At 56.7% G+C, this 16107-nt stretch overlaps 6 protein-coding genes across 6 annotated transcripts; 4 read left to right on the forward strand and 2 right to left on the reverse strand.

The window, feature by feature from the left end:
• Window positions 1-1772: 1772 nt before the first annotated feature.
• Window positions 1773-3288, forward strand: GLOTRDRAFT_139931 (uncharacterized protein; the record flags this gene model as incomplete). The annotated part of the gene is made up of 2 exons (XM_007870084.1): window positions 1773-1799; window positions 1855-3288. The coding sequence occupies 2 exons, from the start codon at window positions 1773-1775 to the stop codon at window positions 2692-2694; spliced, it is 867 nt and encodes a 288-aa protein (XP_007868275.1). The 3' UTR covers window positions 2695-3288.
• On the reverse strand, window positions 2441-5395 carry GLOTRDRAFT_139932 (uncharacterized protein). The gene is made up of 4 exons (XM_007870085.1): window positions 5322-5395; window positions 3763-5272; window positions 3513-3699; window positions 2441-3457 (listed from the first exon to the last, which is right to left on the reverse strand). Exons 2-4 carry the CDS (start codon window positions 5250-5252, stop codon window positions 2840-2842), a joined length of 2295 nt encoding a protein of 764 aa, XP_007868276.1. The 5' UTR covers window positions 5253-5272; window positions 5322-5395; the 3' UTR covers window positions 2441-2839.
• Window positions 5396-6140: 745 nt separating this feature from the next.
• GLOTRDRAFT_131234 (uncharacterized protein) lies at window positions 6141-7292 on the forward strand (the record flags this gene model as incomplete). Its single annotated transcript, XM_007870086.1, has 1 exon — window positions 6141-7292. One exon carries the CDS (start codon window positions 6141-6143, stop codon window positions 7290-7292), a length of 1152 nt encoding a protein of 383 aa, XP_007868277.1.
• A 468-nt stretch (window positions 7293-7760) lies between these two features.
• GLOTRDRAFT_107089 (proliferating cell nuclear antigen) lies at window positions 7761-9123 on the reverse strand (the record flags this gene model as incomplete). The annotated part of the gene is made up of 6 exons (XM_007870087.1): window positions 7761-7826; window positions 7876-8058; window positions 8106-8638; window positions 8697-8910; window positions 8964-9016; window positions 9072-9123. The coding sequence occupies 6 exons, from the start codon at window positions 9121-9123 to the stop codon at window positions 7761-7763; spliced, it is 1101 nt and encodes a 366-aa protein (XP_007868278.1).
• Window positions 9124-10435: 1312 nt separating this feature from the next.
• On the forward strand, window positions 10436-11115 carry GLOTRDRAFT_131236 (uncharacterized protein; the record flags this gene model as incomplete). The annotated part of the gene is made up of 2 exons (XM_007870088.1): window positions 10436-10861; window positions 10921-11115. The coding sequence occupies 2 exons, from the start codon at window positions 10436-10438 to the stop codon at window positions 11113-11115; spliced, it is 621 nt and encodes a 206-aa protein (XP_007868279.1).
• Window positions 11116-11863: 748 nt separating this feature from the next.
• GLOTRDRAFT_139933 (uncharacterized protein) lies at window positions 11864-15749 on the forward strand (the record flags this gene model as incomplete). The annotated part of the gene is made up of 3 exons (XM_007870089.1): window positions 11864-11900; window positions 11955-14018; window positions 14083-15749. The coding sequence occupies 3 exons, from the start codon at window positions 11864-11866 to the stop codon at window positions 15747-15749; spliced, it is 3768 nt and encodes a 1255-aa protein (XP_007868280.1).
• Window positions 15750-16107: the final 358 nt, after the last annotated feature.

Below are 16107 nucleotides of genomic sequence, written 5' to 3' on the forward strand. Positions count from 1 at the left end.
AAGCCGCGGAAGACGAGATCATGATGGAGACCAGTCTGTTTCGATCCGCTCCATTGGCACTTGTTCATGCGGCGTCTCCATCACGATAGCACATGTGTGAAAGAGGACAGACTTGTGTTGTACGACACGGAGGGTCGGGCATGAAACCTACGAGATTCTGGCTAAACCCTAGTTAACTGACTTGATTTACGAGGCGCCGGGTGTACAAGGTCTCAGATTACAGCCCTGCTTCAGCCTTGTTTGGCATAAAAGGCTCTGTGACCTTAGAAACCAGGATTATGAAGTTGTGTGTCAGCTGGCGGGAACGAAGTAGAACGATCACTGTGCGCGCCAGGCCGGCCTAAATTAGACCGGTAATGGGTCAATTTTGTACTTTCGGCCAAAAAGTGGTCGAATAAGGTCGAAATAGCTTGCCGTATGGAAACCAGTTGGAATTCCAAACATGGGCATTCCATACGATAAACGGTCGAATTCTGTCTGTTGAATCCGCAGCAGCAGTCGTGAGAACCCACAGGTCGGAGTTCGAAGATTGCCATGCGCTCGCTGTTGCGCCGTCGTCGCCGCCGACGCCGCCGACGCCGCAGTGAGCAGCTCCGCTGGTATACATGGCCCTTCTTCCCCGGTGAGCGTGTACTGTCGCAGGCTAGATGATGGCCGCAGTTCGGTCACTAAGGTGCGTCCATTCTCTCGATCCTGCGTCTCGACGAAGTCTAATACGTGTCTGTGTCGTAGGCCTGATAGTTGGTTGGTCGTTGTAAAGTGAGTATGGTACCCGTTGTACAATATGTTTACTGAATCTAAGATATCTCGATAGGATCGGTGTATCAACCACCTTGCCGCCATCTCCAGTGTCGAGCTATGCGAGTACGTGAGTGCTTCCTTGAGGCCGTGGTACGACTTCTACTGATCTAACATCTGGCAGGTAGTCTTTGTGTTGTTGCTGTTGGTAGGGATTTGAATAGGGTGCCCCGAGGAGGGGGGGCTGGGGGATGCATGGTTCAGGGTCAGGGCGGGTATGACACAGTTTGCTGTACACCTACATAGAGAATATACAAATATGTTGGTGCCTCAACTGCATTGCACACTGACTGCTAGGGGTGCCAAAGCCAAGGAATGGTGGTTTGCATAACCAGATGGAAATAGACCACTAAACGGTTGGAAAATGTCATTTTCGGCCGTTCTGAGGGGGGGTCGAAATTCACAATTTGGTGGGACAAAATGATACGGTGTCTTTCGTACGGTAAGCGGACAATTTCAGCCTTCTACCGACCGAAATTGATTTGTCTAGCGAACGAATATACCGGTCGATTTTAGACCGGTCTCACGCCTCCAGAGGATCTACAGTGGCTTGCATAAGATCGCATTTCCGCGCGCGCGTTGTTTGTCCGCGCTAAATGTGCCCCTTTTGGGTAACTTCGGTAGGCCTGCCGTCTCTCCTTTGGCTAGGCAGGGATTCGCAGACGTTCGAAAGGGCTCGAAAGGCTTAGGAAGATGCATGATATGTCTTGTATATAGCTATAGTTGAGGTCACAAAGCCATATAGCTCGCCGTATGCCCAACCACTTGCCCTTTCGATTTGCCGTGCATTTGCCCATACCCGAAAAGGGTGTGTCTGGCGCGGACAAACAACGCGCGCGGAAATGCGATGCAAGGCACTGTAAGCCGGAATAGCCGCCTTAAGCTTGTCTTGGTTGTACATGTAGCCGAGAACCCCGACCTGTCCGCCTATATTGAGCCGTCACAAGTTGGAGTATCCTCTCTTCTCGGTTCAAATGAGTGTTCAAGCTAATTCGTCGTTGGTACGTTCATTATACTGATTTATCAGTTCGAACGATTTCATCTTGACGATTGTAGGCCGGAAATAGTCTCGCGGCCGTCATAATTCGTGGCCTGGTTAAGAGCGAGAATGGCTCCGATATGGACCTTCATCTCATTCGTACCCCTCCGGAAGCCCAAAACTGCGTCCAATTTGTTCAGTCTCGGCGGGAGGGGGTTGCTCTGTCCGAGATGCCAGCCCGACCCTCGTCTACACTCCCAGAACCAGGAAACGCAGTCCTCATTGTGAGGCTTAAAGAGGGCCTGGGTAAAGGCCGCGCTGGGGCCGTTCACGATGTCGAAATATGTGCTTGCTCGACGCCATTTGATATTCCCCCGCTGGTTGTCAAAGTTGCTAATCGAGACTTCTGCGATGATCTGTCCAAGGAGGCTTGGTTGTACGAAGAGATGGAGAGTCTACAAGGGGTTGCAGTACCTCGCTACTATGGATACTTCCTGGCCGAACTCCCTCCGCACGCCAAGGTCGCCTCCTGGAATCGCATAGCTACGACCAAGTTCCCAATATCAATTCTGTTGCTGGAGCGCTTGGGGGGGAAATTGCCTCTGGGGAGGCCTATCCCGCAGAACCTCCAGGATGACTTGTGGGACGTCATGAAGGACATATCGGAGTTACACATTTTCAACGACGACATTCGCTACGATAATGTCTTACTGGCCCCGAAATCCCCTCCCGCTCTTCCATCCCTAGTATCACCCTATCGTCACCGGTCATATGGATTACGCCTTGTCGATTTCGATACAGCTTACAAGATTAATTTCTATCCGCACATACTCGTTGAAGATCACGAGGAACTCATCAGGCTCATTCTTGACAACGTGCCGCAAGGTGGCACTGTCAATCCCTCCGATCGAGATTGAGTACTTGATATTCTGGCTAGGGTCTGCAATGTAAGAGGATCGTGAGACCCGGGACATGAAGAAATAGAACGATGTTGATACGCATGTACGCGTACAGTAGTAGTACTAGCTTTATACGACAGAAGTCTATCCGCCGACGCACGACCTAATCACTGTCGTCTATGTACGCCTTGCTTTTATACCTGGACTTCGAGGTAGTGGTGGGAGTCTCACGAGCACTGATGAGTGCCCAGAGATCCTCTTCGTTTCGAGTATCGAGGGCACAATCTTCTTGGTCCAACTCATCCTCCTCCAGCAGCTCCGCCAGCAATGCCTCTTCCTCGGTTTCGGCAGGCATCAAGGAGTCCATATCTGCGTAATCGGAGATAGTTCTCGACGCATGGGGCTGTCGAGTGGTCCGGGATGGGCCTGGAAGGATATCTGACGGCGCGGCCGAGAGTCGGACCACAGGAGCGTAGATGTCCCTGTGCAGAGGGATGGAAGACAGTGCAGATTGGCCTAGAGCCGGGTCTCGGAACTGAGAGTCTTCTCCGTCCGTACTCCGCCCATCACACTCGGCCGCGCTGTTGTGACTCGCCGTGCGATTGAAAGCCTTATCCTGAGCGTTGCGAGCGGCTACTTTCTTCTTGAAGTTCTCCGTAGCACGAGCCTTCGCGTCACTGACACAGCCATACCTGTCCGACAGCCTCTCAAAGACAGAGTGCTTGTCAGTATCTCTGACGCCCATCATTTCAAGAGCGTGGGCAACATTACGAGGCACGACCTAGAGAGGATACATCAGTCCATGAGTGCACCAATGGCTCCATCGGAAAGCGCACCTGATCGTCCGAAACCCGCCATACTTTCGTATGAAGCTTCATTTGTAGCTCCTGTTCTCGCGAGACAATAGCTCGCTGAACGGCTTCCTCGACGAAATGTACCAAGTGGGAATGGAAAAATTGGATAGTGGAGCCAGCGATAGCTACCGTGGAATTCTCATCGTCCGGCTGCAACGACCCGTAAAGTCTATATGTCAGATACAATGCCGTGTCAGGTGGTCCAGCAGAACCCTAAAACAACTGTGCTCACCTCATCAACCTCCCGAACCCCGCAGGATGGAAAAGGCTCATGTGATTATCACGCAGGAACGCAGTGTCGACCCCGAGCTCTTCCAACTCCGCCTTGAATCTATACGGGAGCGTCTTACCAGAGATCTTGCGCTTCCGTAGCTGTGCCTCCTTGTCAGCTCCTTCTGATTCAGCTCCTGGAGTATCCTGGATGACAGCTACAACGCTCTCCGGGGTGACATCCACATCTAAGTCCATCGCTCTTTCACCACGGCCTACTTGTTCTGCAGCGGCCTCCGTGGTAGCCTTGCGAACGCGCGGCACGACACTATGCGTCTTACGCCCAGGCTTCAATTTACCGACGTGCTCGATAATATTTGCCCCGGAGATCATCGCCCGCTTTCGCCGCATGTACAGCCGTTTTTGATGCTGGCGTCGAGACCGCGGAGATAGTGTTGTGATATCTTTCATTTCAGCGTCGAGTCCTTCGGTATCTACTTTGGGCGAGATTCCCGGTCCAAACTCATTCGGAGACCCTTCGGAATCTTGATGAGGAAAAGGCATCCCGGAGGGAACTTGAGGGAACAGAATCTGGCTGCTCGAAGCAACTTGGGATTGAGAAGCTGCAGGCTCAGCCATAGCAGCAACTTGATGAAGCTCTGCGGCCCGAGGGGCGGACGGCTTGAGTCCAGACTCTGCCAGAAGCACGGGATCAATCACCTCGTCACTGATCCCTGCGTCCGCAGGTGGTGTACGGGACGTAACAGGGGCAGTTTGGCTTTGCTCGGGATCGCATTCTTGCTCTGCATGCTCGTCCGCGCTCTGCTGGACTTCGAATTCTGTAGCGTTATCTTCATCTTCACGCAGCATGGCCTCAAGCACTCTCAGTCGCGGGTAATCCAGGAACTCGAGCGCATCACGCTTCTTCCACTCTTTCTCTCGCGCCTCTTTCCAGTCGTTGAATAGTTGTCGCCGTTCAATCTCACCTTCCCGATCGCGCTGGGCGGAACGCGCCTTGCCCTGACCTTTCCTAACCCTCAGTTCTCTCCGCTTCTCCTCGCGCGCGCATTCCCTTCCTGCAGTCAGACTAGACTGGTACCATCCAGGCTCAAGGTAGGCTAGCAGCGCAGCTTGCTCGGCCTCAAAGGTGATCCATTTCTCCGAAACTTCAGTCGCTGCTTCGAGATCCGCGCGCGGGATCCTAGCTTCCGTAGTCGCAGAGGCGCATTCCAGTAAATCCAAGTATATACAGACGTCAGAGATGGTCTTGGTGCCTATTTCCGCAGATATAAGGTCCGGCCTGAGCCTTGAATGAACAGAAAGCGCGCGGAAGAACTTGTCCTTCTCGGAAGACGTCCAGTAGCTCGATGGGGGATAGTAGGACGAAGGTAAAGACTCTTCGACCTTGCCAGATAGATGGGATTGCGCGTCGTTCAAGTGCTGGCGATACAATGTAAGGTAGGCGCCGCTGAGGTTCTCTTCCGCCTGATCCTCATCCCCGTCATGGGTCATTTCTACGGATTATGATAGACCTACAAATTGACGATTATTGGTAGTCCATATGAATTCCATGGAGCGCACCTTATGTTTCGTCGTCGTGTCATATATTCGGAAAGGTTTCTCTCCCCCAACTTGCAAGGAAGAATGTACTCCTGGCTTGTGGCTTATGCAATTCCAGAAAACATACGTGGGAAGGTCTGCTGATCTTGGAGAGATTCCTAGTCACGTGTGAGTCGCACGAGGAAGCCACGCCTGTTTGCCAGTGCCACAAGTTCAACGACGCGACTTCAAGTTGTACATTGCGGTCGAACGCCTTGCGCAGACAGTAATTGCAGGTAGGACTTGTATTCTCTTGAACCATCAAACCCATTTTTATTGTTTCCAGCCAATACTCTCCGGAGCGGCTTGGTTCGTTGCTCTCGTAAGTGTTGATAACTTCGGCCACATATTGAAGCGCCTTCACGCGCAAGATAGGCTGATTACTGATATGTGCAGAAACTCACTGAATCCACATATAACGATACACTGACAACGCGGGCGGTCTGCCGATTGTCGTGGCGGACAACGTCGACTAAGTGATCTGTGTACTAGTGGGTAAAATCGCCTTTTCTTATCGAATCCAATGCTCAGAGTTCACTTTCAGTGAAAGTTATCACTACGCGTACGCGTAACAGGCAGCTGAATGTTGTTCCTCCAGTCCACTGTATTCCCGTGGAATTGCTTTCCTGGATTTTCCTGCAATGCTCTAGACCAATCTCTCGTTATGAGCCAGACACTGAACTGGGGCCATCCTTTAAGCCATTGAATCTATCCCGTGTATGCAGGCGATGGCGAGATTGCGCCATCGATACTTGCGAGCTGTGGTCGACCTTCTGGTTCGCTGATGTGCACTCCTACCCAATGGATACCTCCTTCGCCGGGCCGCGGCTGCTGCGCAAGCTGAAGTCATTGGCTCCCCTCCTGGAGATGTGCATGACTCGATCGAGAGATCGCGCGCTAGATGTTTCCTTCGTAGTCGACAGCCAACCTCCGCCCGACTTGGATGATGAATGTCTCCGACCGTGGAGAGCGTGCATGCTTCGATGCCGGGTTCTGAGCCTCGACGTCACGGATAGAATGCTTGAGAAGCTTCTTGATTGTGATGCGGAGCTCCCATTTCTCGAGCGGCTGTCGTACGGATCCAAGTCACGAGAAGGAGAGGCGGTCATGCCGTTTCCCGGGCTGCGCATGCCCCAGCTCAAGAGCGTCACGTTTGGAAACGTTGTTTCAACTCACACGTCGTTCCTCGAAACTGTATCGCGGCAATTGACAGACATAGCCATTCACTACCACACTCTCAGCCCTGACTGCCTTGCTCAGCTGCAAGACTCCCCTAACCTGAAGGCTCTGACGCTCACTTCCCTGCTCATGGCTGACGGGGACTACGAGGATGTATACTTCCCTACTCTTGAGAAACTTTCATGCTCATTCCACGCCGGGGATTATCGGGATGTTCTGGCCTGCATGGAGGTGCCCAACTTGCGCACTCTCCGCCTTGAAGCCTGGGGCGAGCACCCGCTTGTACCCCTTGTAACTCTAGTAGTGCAGGCCTACAACCTTCAATTGGAGCGTCTGTATCTAGAAGGTTGCGAATTGCTGGACGATATCCCCCAGTTCCGCGAACTTCTCAAGAGCCTGCCTTCCCTCGTGCACTTGGCCGTGCATACTGATTACCACTCCAAGTTATCCATGGACTTTGCCTTCAACTGCCTCGTTTATCGCAAAGCCGAAAATGGCACGGCTCTTGTCCCGCAGCTGCGCACACTAGCTATCGACCTGAGTAGTAAGAAGTGGAACGTGCTTCCCATGGATTCCACCATCTCTGCTATCTCTGAATCAAGACGTTCTGGGCCACGCATCTGCATGCTCGACTCCCTGTTTATCGTTATACGTTGCTACGTCCCCAGTTACTACAAGTATGTCAATGCCAGAACTTACGAGCTCTCGGGCACGAGGAAAGTTGTCGTCGGTGGCAGTGACCGTTCCTCGCATTACTTCTCCACGTTCCAATGAGACTTCACCTCAAGGCTGATGGGGTTCCTCGGCTCTGCCTGCTAAACGCATTCATTGATTTTCTTCCTTATGCAGTTGTTAATGTTCTTCGCCTGACGGCATGATTGATTGCAACCATTTTCAAGGCTATGTGTATCCATCTCAATGTATATAGCATGGAGTTCTTCCAATCAACATGAGACTCACATAATAGAACACGGCGACAGATTTCAAGTGGCCCCTGCTACTTACCAGAACATGAGCCATGGACACCACAACGGACGCATATCACAGGGGTTAGAAGTATCCGATCGTAGCAGTTTCGCGGATGCACGTTGAGAGATCGCTGGACGACCATGGGCCAGGTGAAGTGAGAGAATGATATGGTATTGATTAAATAACGATACACAGCGAGACCGATGAGTAGATGACAACAGCCGGAAACACGAGAATGCAGAGATACGGATATTCAAGGAGACCACGCCGAGATCAATCATCGCCAATCTTGGGTGCGAGGTAGTAGCGTATGTACCCCTGGCCGAATTCATAGGACACCTGGACGACATGTCAGTAAAAGTAAGTTCGAGACTTGAGAAGGCAATACTAGTAAAGGAACGTCGTTGCTCATCATTAGCTGCACCTTGTCGGCCAGCGTCGCGCTTTTTGAGAAGTTCACGAGGTATTTAAGACTGAAGGTGAGCGTCACATGTTGATTCATCTCGATGCGGACGGCATTGGGTGGATCGTCGTCCAGGGAGCGCTTTGCCTTCTTCGATGGCTTCCCGTTCTGTTACGCAAGTCAGTCAGGAAGGCATGATCCCACGATGGACGGACCTTTGAGGTGGAAGCCTTCTTCTTCCGCTTCTTGTTCTCCTGCTCCTCTTCGTCCTCCTCATCCTCGTTATCGCTGCGCCCCTTGAACTCCTCGTCCTCCTCTGCGTCCCCATTCATCTCCACGTCCTCCTCATCCCCGGCATCCCCATCCTCCTTCTTCACTTTCTCCTTCTTCACCTTCTTCTTACTTCCTCCCTCCTCATCGTCCTCCTCGTCCTCGGGGCCGGGCTCCTCGCCATCGCTCTCCTCCTTCGCGGGCGCCTTGATCTTCCCGCTCGCCGTCGCGCCGATGCCCTCGCTCTGCTTGAGGAGCACGCTCCCGTTCGCCGCCTCGCCGTCGCTCGCGAAGCGCACGCCCTCCTTCGACACCTCGATGCGCACGCTCTCGCCGAGCTGCGAGAGGTCGCGCACGATGCGCGAGAACTCGCTCGCGGGCATCGTCACGCGCGCGTCGTACTCCGTGTCCGGGATCCCGAGCTGGTCCGAGTCGATGTCCATCAGCTTCATGTCGTACTCCGCGATGCGGTCCGAATCTGCGTTTCATCCACGACATCAGCATTCGCGCCGCGGGCGCTAAGGAAAGCAACGCACTCCGCGCCTCGTACGTCAGGTTGAGGATGTCCCCGTCGTCCGCAGCCTTCAGCGTGCAGATGTCGTCGTCCTTCGCGCACTTGAGGACTTTCGTCAGCGAGTTGATGTTGACACCGAGCGGCATCGGGCGGTCGCAGCGGTAGCGCTTGAACCCCGTCGACTCGAGCTTGACCGCGACGAGGGCGACGTGCGAGTTGTCCATCGCTTGCAGATTCTAGCCGACACGTCAAAGTTCACTTTCAGTAGAAACACACTTAGAGAACGTACGATGCCCTCCTCGTTGCACTCGAAGTTGGCGTCCGTGACGAGTTCTTTCACGGCTGTTCACATTCGACGATCAGGACACGCCCGCGTTCCCAACCAACAAGTACGTACCATCCAGGAGACGTTTTAAGATCGCGGCTTCGTTCAGTTTCGCTTCGAGCATGGCGGACGTGCGTGCGAGAGGTAGGAGGACAAGAGAACGTCCAGGCGACTGGGAGGTTCGCCCGCCGAACGCGTTCGCGAACGTGTTCGGCGAATGTCTGGGCACGTGAGGGGATGCCACGCCACCGGAGCGTAGGAAATCGCCACACCGCAACTTGTTATTGAGCGAGAAAGGCAATGGTGGCTATGCTTTCAATCCATAAAATACAGTTTGTTATGCACATATTATTGTACCATAACCAGGGAAATTGATGATGTGGATAGAGGAATTCCCATGAATTTCAAGTTGTCCATGCCCAATGACTAATTATATGTATACAGGGCTGTTGGATTTCGGGAGTCGGGATCGAGCTTGCGAGCTCGCGCCGTGTTGCGCGTGGTCAGGGGGGACCGCCACAGGTGGGCCCGACTGATAAGGTGATAAGAAAATTCATATATATTCGTTGTATCTACTCGATGTCCTGTACGCGATTGCCCTTCGGGCAACCGACCGCCTGGGGCAAATGCGCTCATCTTCCGTTTGCTTGGAATATTTCAACAAGGGCATCTGTGGAGGCATCACATTTCCAATGCAATGCCAGTAGTATTGACTATGGAAACCGTTAGGGGGAGGGCACGGAAGGGGCTTCAGTGCATTCGTGTGACCCCAATTGGACAGACAGCTTCGATTACTCACCACATTTTTTTACAATTACCCAGCAATTTCAATCTCACAGACTGATTACAATAAACTTACAAGCTAAAACCATCAGGCTATGCAGATTTTATCATAAGCAGGAGGGGTACGCGTCTGTGGCCGGTGGACAGAGCCACAGAATAGACACGCGCCCACGTGCACCGTGGTGTGGTTCTCACGTTCGCATTTGCAGTTCGCGAGCGCGTTCGGCGGTGTGACTTCCCAGTGGGGTCGACTTTCTGGAGGACAAGGAGTGCTGGAGCGCGACGCGTCACGGCTCGTTACAAAAAGTGTCGCGTAATGTCACGCGTTTGGTGTCACGCTCAAGCTAAAGCGTCCGGATCGGTGGCACAAGGTGCACCTCTGGCAATATCGCTAACTGGAGGGGGAGACAATAGAGCAAGTGGTAGCCTCGCACTGTATAATTGCTACGTCTCATACGACGATGGTATAGTACACGGGCCTATGATTAAGCGCAGTGGCCCTTGTGGCACTGGCCCCAGTGTGGCGGCAGGCCAAGCAGAGACACGCCACCGACATATAAAACCCCCCGCTATCTAGCACTCAACGTGCCACATATACACCGCGACATCTCCCAGCATCCCAACTGCCTCACCTCTCACTCTGATCATCCGCCATGGCCTCCAGCACCAGCTCGCAGCCCCGACGCACTGCAAGAGCCGAACACCTGTCCGGCCGTACCACCACGTCGGGAAAGCAGCCGGTGGACACAGGCAACAATGCCCCACCGAAGTCCCGGGTCGAGCGGCAGGTGCCACCCACTTTCAACACGACCATATTCCACGAGTCCCGAGACTCAACCGCAAGCTTAAACCCATTTCACAACCCGGACAAGGATAAGTTTACACTCCCCAAGGAAGAAAGGGCGCGCCCAGCGTTCGATTGGTCGAGCGCGCCATCGACGAGCAGCAGCGAACAGAGCGCGCTGCACCAGCTGATGCGCGACCCCGCGAGCCTCGCCAAGATCGCGAGAGCATACCGCGTGCTGAAAGCCCGCAAACAGCAGGAGGACGAGGAAGCCGCCGCGTGCGCGCTGTCCGAGGTGAGCATGAGCCTGACATCTGTCCAGTTCCAGCCCGCCTCACCTTGTTGTATGTGCAGGACGACCGCCGGAGCCTGGAGGAGACGTTCAGCTGCAGGCTGTCTGAGCTCTCGATCGCGGACGCGGGATATGTGGGCCCGAGGGTGTCGGTGGCGGAGTCGGTGGCGTCGGATGATACGGTCACCCAGGACGATTATGTTGCGGGGCATGATTTGAGCGATTTCTATTTTGATGCGAAGTTAGGCGGGGCGTAGCGGAGACCATGGCGCTTTGTATGTCTGTACCGGAATCGCATACTTATATTTCCTTGAACTTGGTCGATGGATTGTCTGGTGAACAGTGGGTGACATGAGTGTTACACGCCGGCATTGGGATGCCCCAAATCGCGGGACAGATATCCACAAGTTCAACGTCCGTTTGCGACCAGTGAGGATCATGCGAAGGTTCGCGCCTGATATGTGGTCTTCTTGGGCCGCCGAAGACCCGAAACGCGGGTGAGACGACGCCCGCTACAGTACAGCACGTCTAGCCCAAGGAGAGACGTGACGTCTGTTTAGCACTTCATCCTAGTAACAGACAGTGTTGGTCAGTGTGATGAAGGATATGGTCACCCACTTGTACCTTGTACACCGCGCTGCTGTTACAATCGGTGAACCCTCTATCCCCCGTCGTCTAAGACGGCATTCCCTTGCGATGCTGGCTGCATATTCACTGTTTCCGCACCTCTCAATTCATTACGAACGGTGAGGGTCGAAGTCGAAGACAACAAAGAAAACAGCGTTTATTCGAGTCGGCATCAAAAGCAGCAGTAAATGACGCGCACGTGGTTCGGGTGTGCCTTGTTCTGCGCCGTAACGAGCGCGGAGGGAACTCTCGTTTGAACTGCTCACGACGGCGACGACGCAACGACGGACGACGAACTGAACGTTCTGCACAGCGATACTACCCTTGGACAGGAAATAACCAACAAACCTCATTTCTCTACATGACCACGACGCCTGCATGACCAGCACGACCGCAAGACACATCCTGCGAGCGGGTACGTGTGCACCACGTTAGACGCGACATTTACTGATTTAATTTATCTTCGCAGTTCCCTCTGAGAACTGGGACGAAGACTTTGAGTTCCAGCCCATCGCAGAGCCCGACGAACCCGGCGACACCCAAGCACATCCGTCCTCATCCACCCCCGCGCGACCCCCGCCCGCCCTCGCCCCGCCAAGTCTGCAGGACTGGGCCGAGCCGGGGCCCTCCACGCCCGTCCGCCGCCGCGCGCAGCCGCCGCAGACGGAGAACTGGGACGACGACTTTGAAGACGGCGACTCGCCGGCGCGGCGCTCCGGCTCGCACTCGCACCGCAAGCGCACGCACACGCACAACCACAACTCGGTCGGGTCGGCGAGGCGGCGCGCGGGCGCGGCGGCGGTCGAGAACTGGGACGACGACTTTGAGCTGGGCAAGGCGGATTCGCCCGCGGGCACGCGCCGCCACGAGCAGGGGTACGCCTCGTCCGACTCCGACTCCGACCGCGGCGAGCTGGGCTTCGGCGAGAAAGAGGAAGACAAGACGATCACCGCGCGCTCGCGGCGCGGGCTCGCAGCCCACGCGACGCCGCCGCCGCCCGTCCCGCCGATCCCGCCACTGTTCGCGCTCCCCTCCGACCCCGCGCCCTTCCCGCGCTCGCCCACCGCCTCCGTCTTCTCCGTGCCGACCTCGCGCGAGCGCGACTCGGCGTCCATCGCGTACGGCAGCACCGCGCAGCTCAACCTGCGCCCGACGCTCTCCGGCTCCTCGGCGCCGCACGTCGCGCGCGGGTTCGCGGGGCTCCCCCCGAGTCCACCGATCCACAGGGAGCGCCGGCGGCTGCGCAAAAAGTCGCGCCCGCGCCCGATCGACGGGAACGTCATCGAGCTCGTCGACCTCGACCCGGACGAGGACCCGCCGCCGCTGCCGCTGCACGTGCCCCCCGCACCCGAGGACCCGCCCGCCCCGCCAGCGACCTCCGAGCCCTCCTCGCCGCAGCAGACCAAGGCGGGCCTGCCGCTGCTCTCGCGCATCGGCAGCGTGAGCAAGCGCTGGGGCCGGCGGAAGCGCGCGAGCGCGGGGCCGGAGGAGGTGCTCATGGCCGAGCGCGAGCAGCGCAGCGCCCACGTGCCGTCGGACAACGACGCGACGCCCGTCGCACCCACCCACCGCGCGTCGCGCTGGTTTTTTCGGGGTGGTGGGGAGGGCGACGGCGGCGGCGGCGGGGAGGAGAGCGACGTGAGCGGCGAGGAGAGCCCGACGAAGAGGAAGGGGCAGCGGAGGAAGAGTGAGAACGGGTTGGGGATGGGGATGGGGGCGCGGAGCCCGCCTGGCTCCCCGCTGAAGCAGCGCGCCCCGCTCTTCCCGCGGCACGTCTCGTACTCGGGCGGCGCCGTAGAGAAGACGAGCTCGCGTGGCTCCGGGTCTGCTAGTGTGAGCATGGAGGATCTGGCGCTGCAGTCGCAGTCTAGCCGGGATGGCGTGGCGAAGGTAGGCAAGGGCAAAGAGAGGGAGGGTGCACCGTTCATGAGCAGGATGCGCAGGATAAGCCTGGGCAGCGCCCCGGGCCTGAAGGTGAAGCACCGCAAGACGAAGTCGAGCGTCGGCCCGGAGGACGCGAATGGGAACCCGCCGGCGCCGCCGACGCTCCCGCCGCTGCCCTCGCCCTCCCCGTTCGCGTCCACAACCGACCTGAGCTTCGACGCGACCACACACCCGCCAGTAGATACACATCCAAAGCCTGCGAGTACGCTCCTCCCACCGATCGAGCTCCGCCCCCCATCGCCGACGCGCTCCCCGCCCACGCAGATCCGCGCCTCGCAGTCTGAGCCGGTGCACTCCTCTTCCGCGCCGCCTTCCACGCCTCTCGACAGCCTCCTACGCCCGTCAACTGCCAGCTCGACATTAGCGACGCCAAATAAACTGTCTACGTCCCCGCAGTCGGCGTCGTTGGGCCGGACGGCGCAGCCGCCCATGGTCGCGAGCTCCAGCCCTGGGAGCGCGAACAGCGGGACGATCGTCCCGCGCCGGAACTCGCTGGGCGACCTGAAGATACCCGCGCGCATCAGCCAGGCGCAGGTCGGACTGCGGCGGGATCTGGAGCTCGTCAGGGATTTCGCGGCCAGCGTTGACAGTAAGCTCTCCGTCCACCTATCCATCTACGTGGGGGCCCTGCTGATGATGACGTGTGTGAACAGAGCTGAAGCAGCTGCAGACGACGTATGTGGAGCTGGTACGTGAGGTGCAGCAGGTACTGAGCGCGAGTCGGCCGTCCTCTCCGCCTGCGCCCGTGCCTGCCTCCTCGCCGTCGACCACGACGCTCTTCGGGATAGCGAGGCCGAAAGGACGCGCAAGGTCGAATACGAATCCGCCCCCACCACCCCCGGAGCCGCCAAGCCAGCTTGCGTCTGACTATCATGCTATCGAGGCGAAGTACAAGATCGTCTGGGAGTGCGCCGAGCTGCTGATCGAGCTGGGTGGGGGCGCACCCGCAGGAACGGGGCCCACTACAAGCGTGTCCGCTCCTGCGATGCAGGCCACGCAGAGTGCACCGCCGTTAGAGGGGAGGAGGAGCCGCGAGCGCGCCATCACTCTAGCTGGCGACGAGCCGAAACCTGACCTTGCAAGTTTGCCTACGGGCCCTCCCGTGGCGAGCCCGCCGAATCCCGCCTGGCGCGCCTCCACCGGCCGACACGATCTCAGCTCCAGGCAGCTGGTGCTGCTCCGGGAGATGCTGCACAACAACCCCGAGTCGTCGCCCTCCTCGTCGTTCCTCGGCGCGCAGGCGTCCGATATCCCGGAGGAGACCGTCATCAACCGCGGCTGGAAGTGGGGCGACGCGATGGGCAGCACGATCACGCTGCCGTCTGAGGAGTCGGGCGCCGCGCACGCGTCGCCGATGAAGAAGCGCAGGACGAGCAAGATGGGGATGAGCGGGCTGAGGGATATGTTAAGGCTGCTGAAGAAGAGCACGATGGAGCAGCAGGGCCAGACAGCGTCGGCGAGCGCGACGGAGTCGTCGCTAGATGTCAGGCCTGAAGCTAGGTCCGTACGCAGCCAGGCGCCGACCCAGCGCAGGCGCGCCAAGACAAGTACTGGGCCCGAGTCGATGAAGTCCATGCGGGAGCATCCGAATTCGCCCTATGGGACTATGGATTCGTTGAATCACAAGGCCTCACCGCGTCGCCCGTCGCTCGCTTCGATATTTCGGCTAGGACAGAAGCACAAAGCACAAGGTCCTGCTAACCCATCCACCGATGATGTTGCTGCGGGGGGAGGATCGGGCCATAGTCGTAGTACCACCGAGGAAGACGAAGATTGGGATGAGATCGACTCGGCTTCGGACTTGGATCTTGCTGCTCGAGCCTTGGGTGTCTCTCCCGACGGCATGGCCACTGTGAAAGGCAGAGGCAAGAAAAATCGGTCTCCATACGGGTTACCGGTAGAGCCCAATCCGGGTGCACGGTCTAGTACACCCGGTAGCGGTCCTAGTGCTTCGCAGTCATCGATCTGGGCGGACCCCAGAAGACTATCGAACGTCGAGGAGAATGGCGATGGCGATCAGCGTCAGTCGCGCCCGGAGAGCAAGTCGAAGCGCAGACGCTCCTCCATCTTCCCAAGTCCCAGTCCGAAGCGTCCGCCGTCTCGGGGGTGGAAGGCGGGCAAGTCAGGCTCTGTGAGGTCCGCGCCTCCACAGTCCATTGGGTCTGACAGTCCTGTCGCTGATCCGAAGTTGGCGATGACCCCGCAGAACATCAAGCCATTACTCGAGAACGCTCGAGAGGTGGAAACGCGATTGAACGACTGTATTGAGGAGCTTCGTGCCTTGCTGATATCGAAGCCCCCCGGTGACATTGGTCCATAGCGCATTTGCCCTTCTGGCGTTCAGGAAAGGACAGTTGTTATCGTACTACGTCGGTTGTCGCTCGCTATCTTAATGCTCTTGATATTCTGGCATGTTATACATTGCTATCCTATTGACATGGTCTACGTTCATGCTAGTTATGTGCGCATTGCATGCATATATATTCTATGGTTGCAATTGATTCCATGATTCATCCGTTTCCACCCATGGGATGATGTGTTTTCTTGATATCCCCACACACTGCTCGAGTTGAAGCTCTCATGCCTTGGAAGACGCAGGGGGTATTCTGTGGAGTTAACCGCTCAAGAAATCTAAGCTCGGCACCGACGCCGAAGACATGAGAAAACAAAGCATTTGC

This window comes from Gloeophyllum trabeum (assembly GCF_000344685.1).
Source record: "Gloeophyllum trabeum ATCC 11539 unplaced genomic scaffold GLOTRscaffold_00011, whole genome shotgun sequence".
NCBI classification, from domain to species: domain Eukaryota; kingdom Fungi; phylum Basidiomycota; class Agaricomycetes; order Gloeophyllales; family Gloeophyllaceae; genus Gloeophyllum; species Gloeophyllum trabeum.

What these genes read in the sequence shown, in the direction of transcription:
- GLOTRDRAFT_139932 (XM_007870085.1), bottom strand. Translation starts at nt 5,252, where the DNA reads ATGACCCATGACGGGGATGAGGATCAGGCGGAAGAGAACCTCAGCGGC. An exon ending in GGGTTCGGGAGGTTGATGAG is followed by an intron (nt 3,700 to 3,762) that starts GTGAGCACAGTT and finishes TCTGACATATAG; the next exon opens with ACTTTACGGGTCGTTGCAGC. An exon ending in GGCGGGTTTCGGACGATCAG is followed by an intron (nt 3,458 to 3,512) that starts GTGCGCTTTCCG and finishes TATCCTCTCTAG; the next exon opens with GTCGTGCCTCGTAATGTTGC.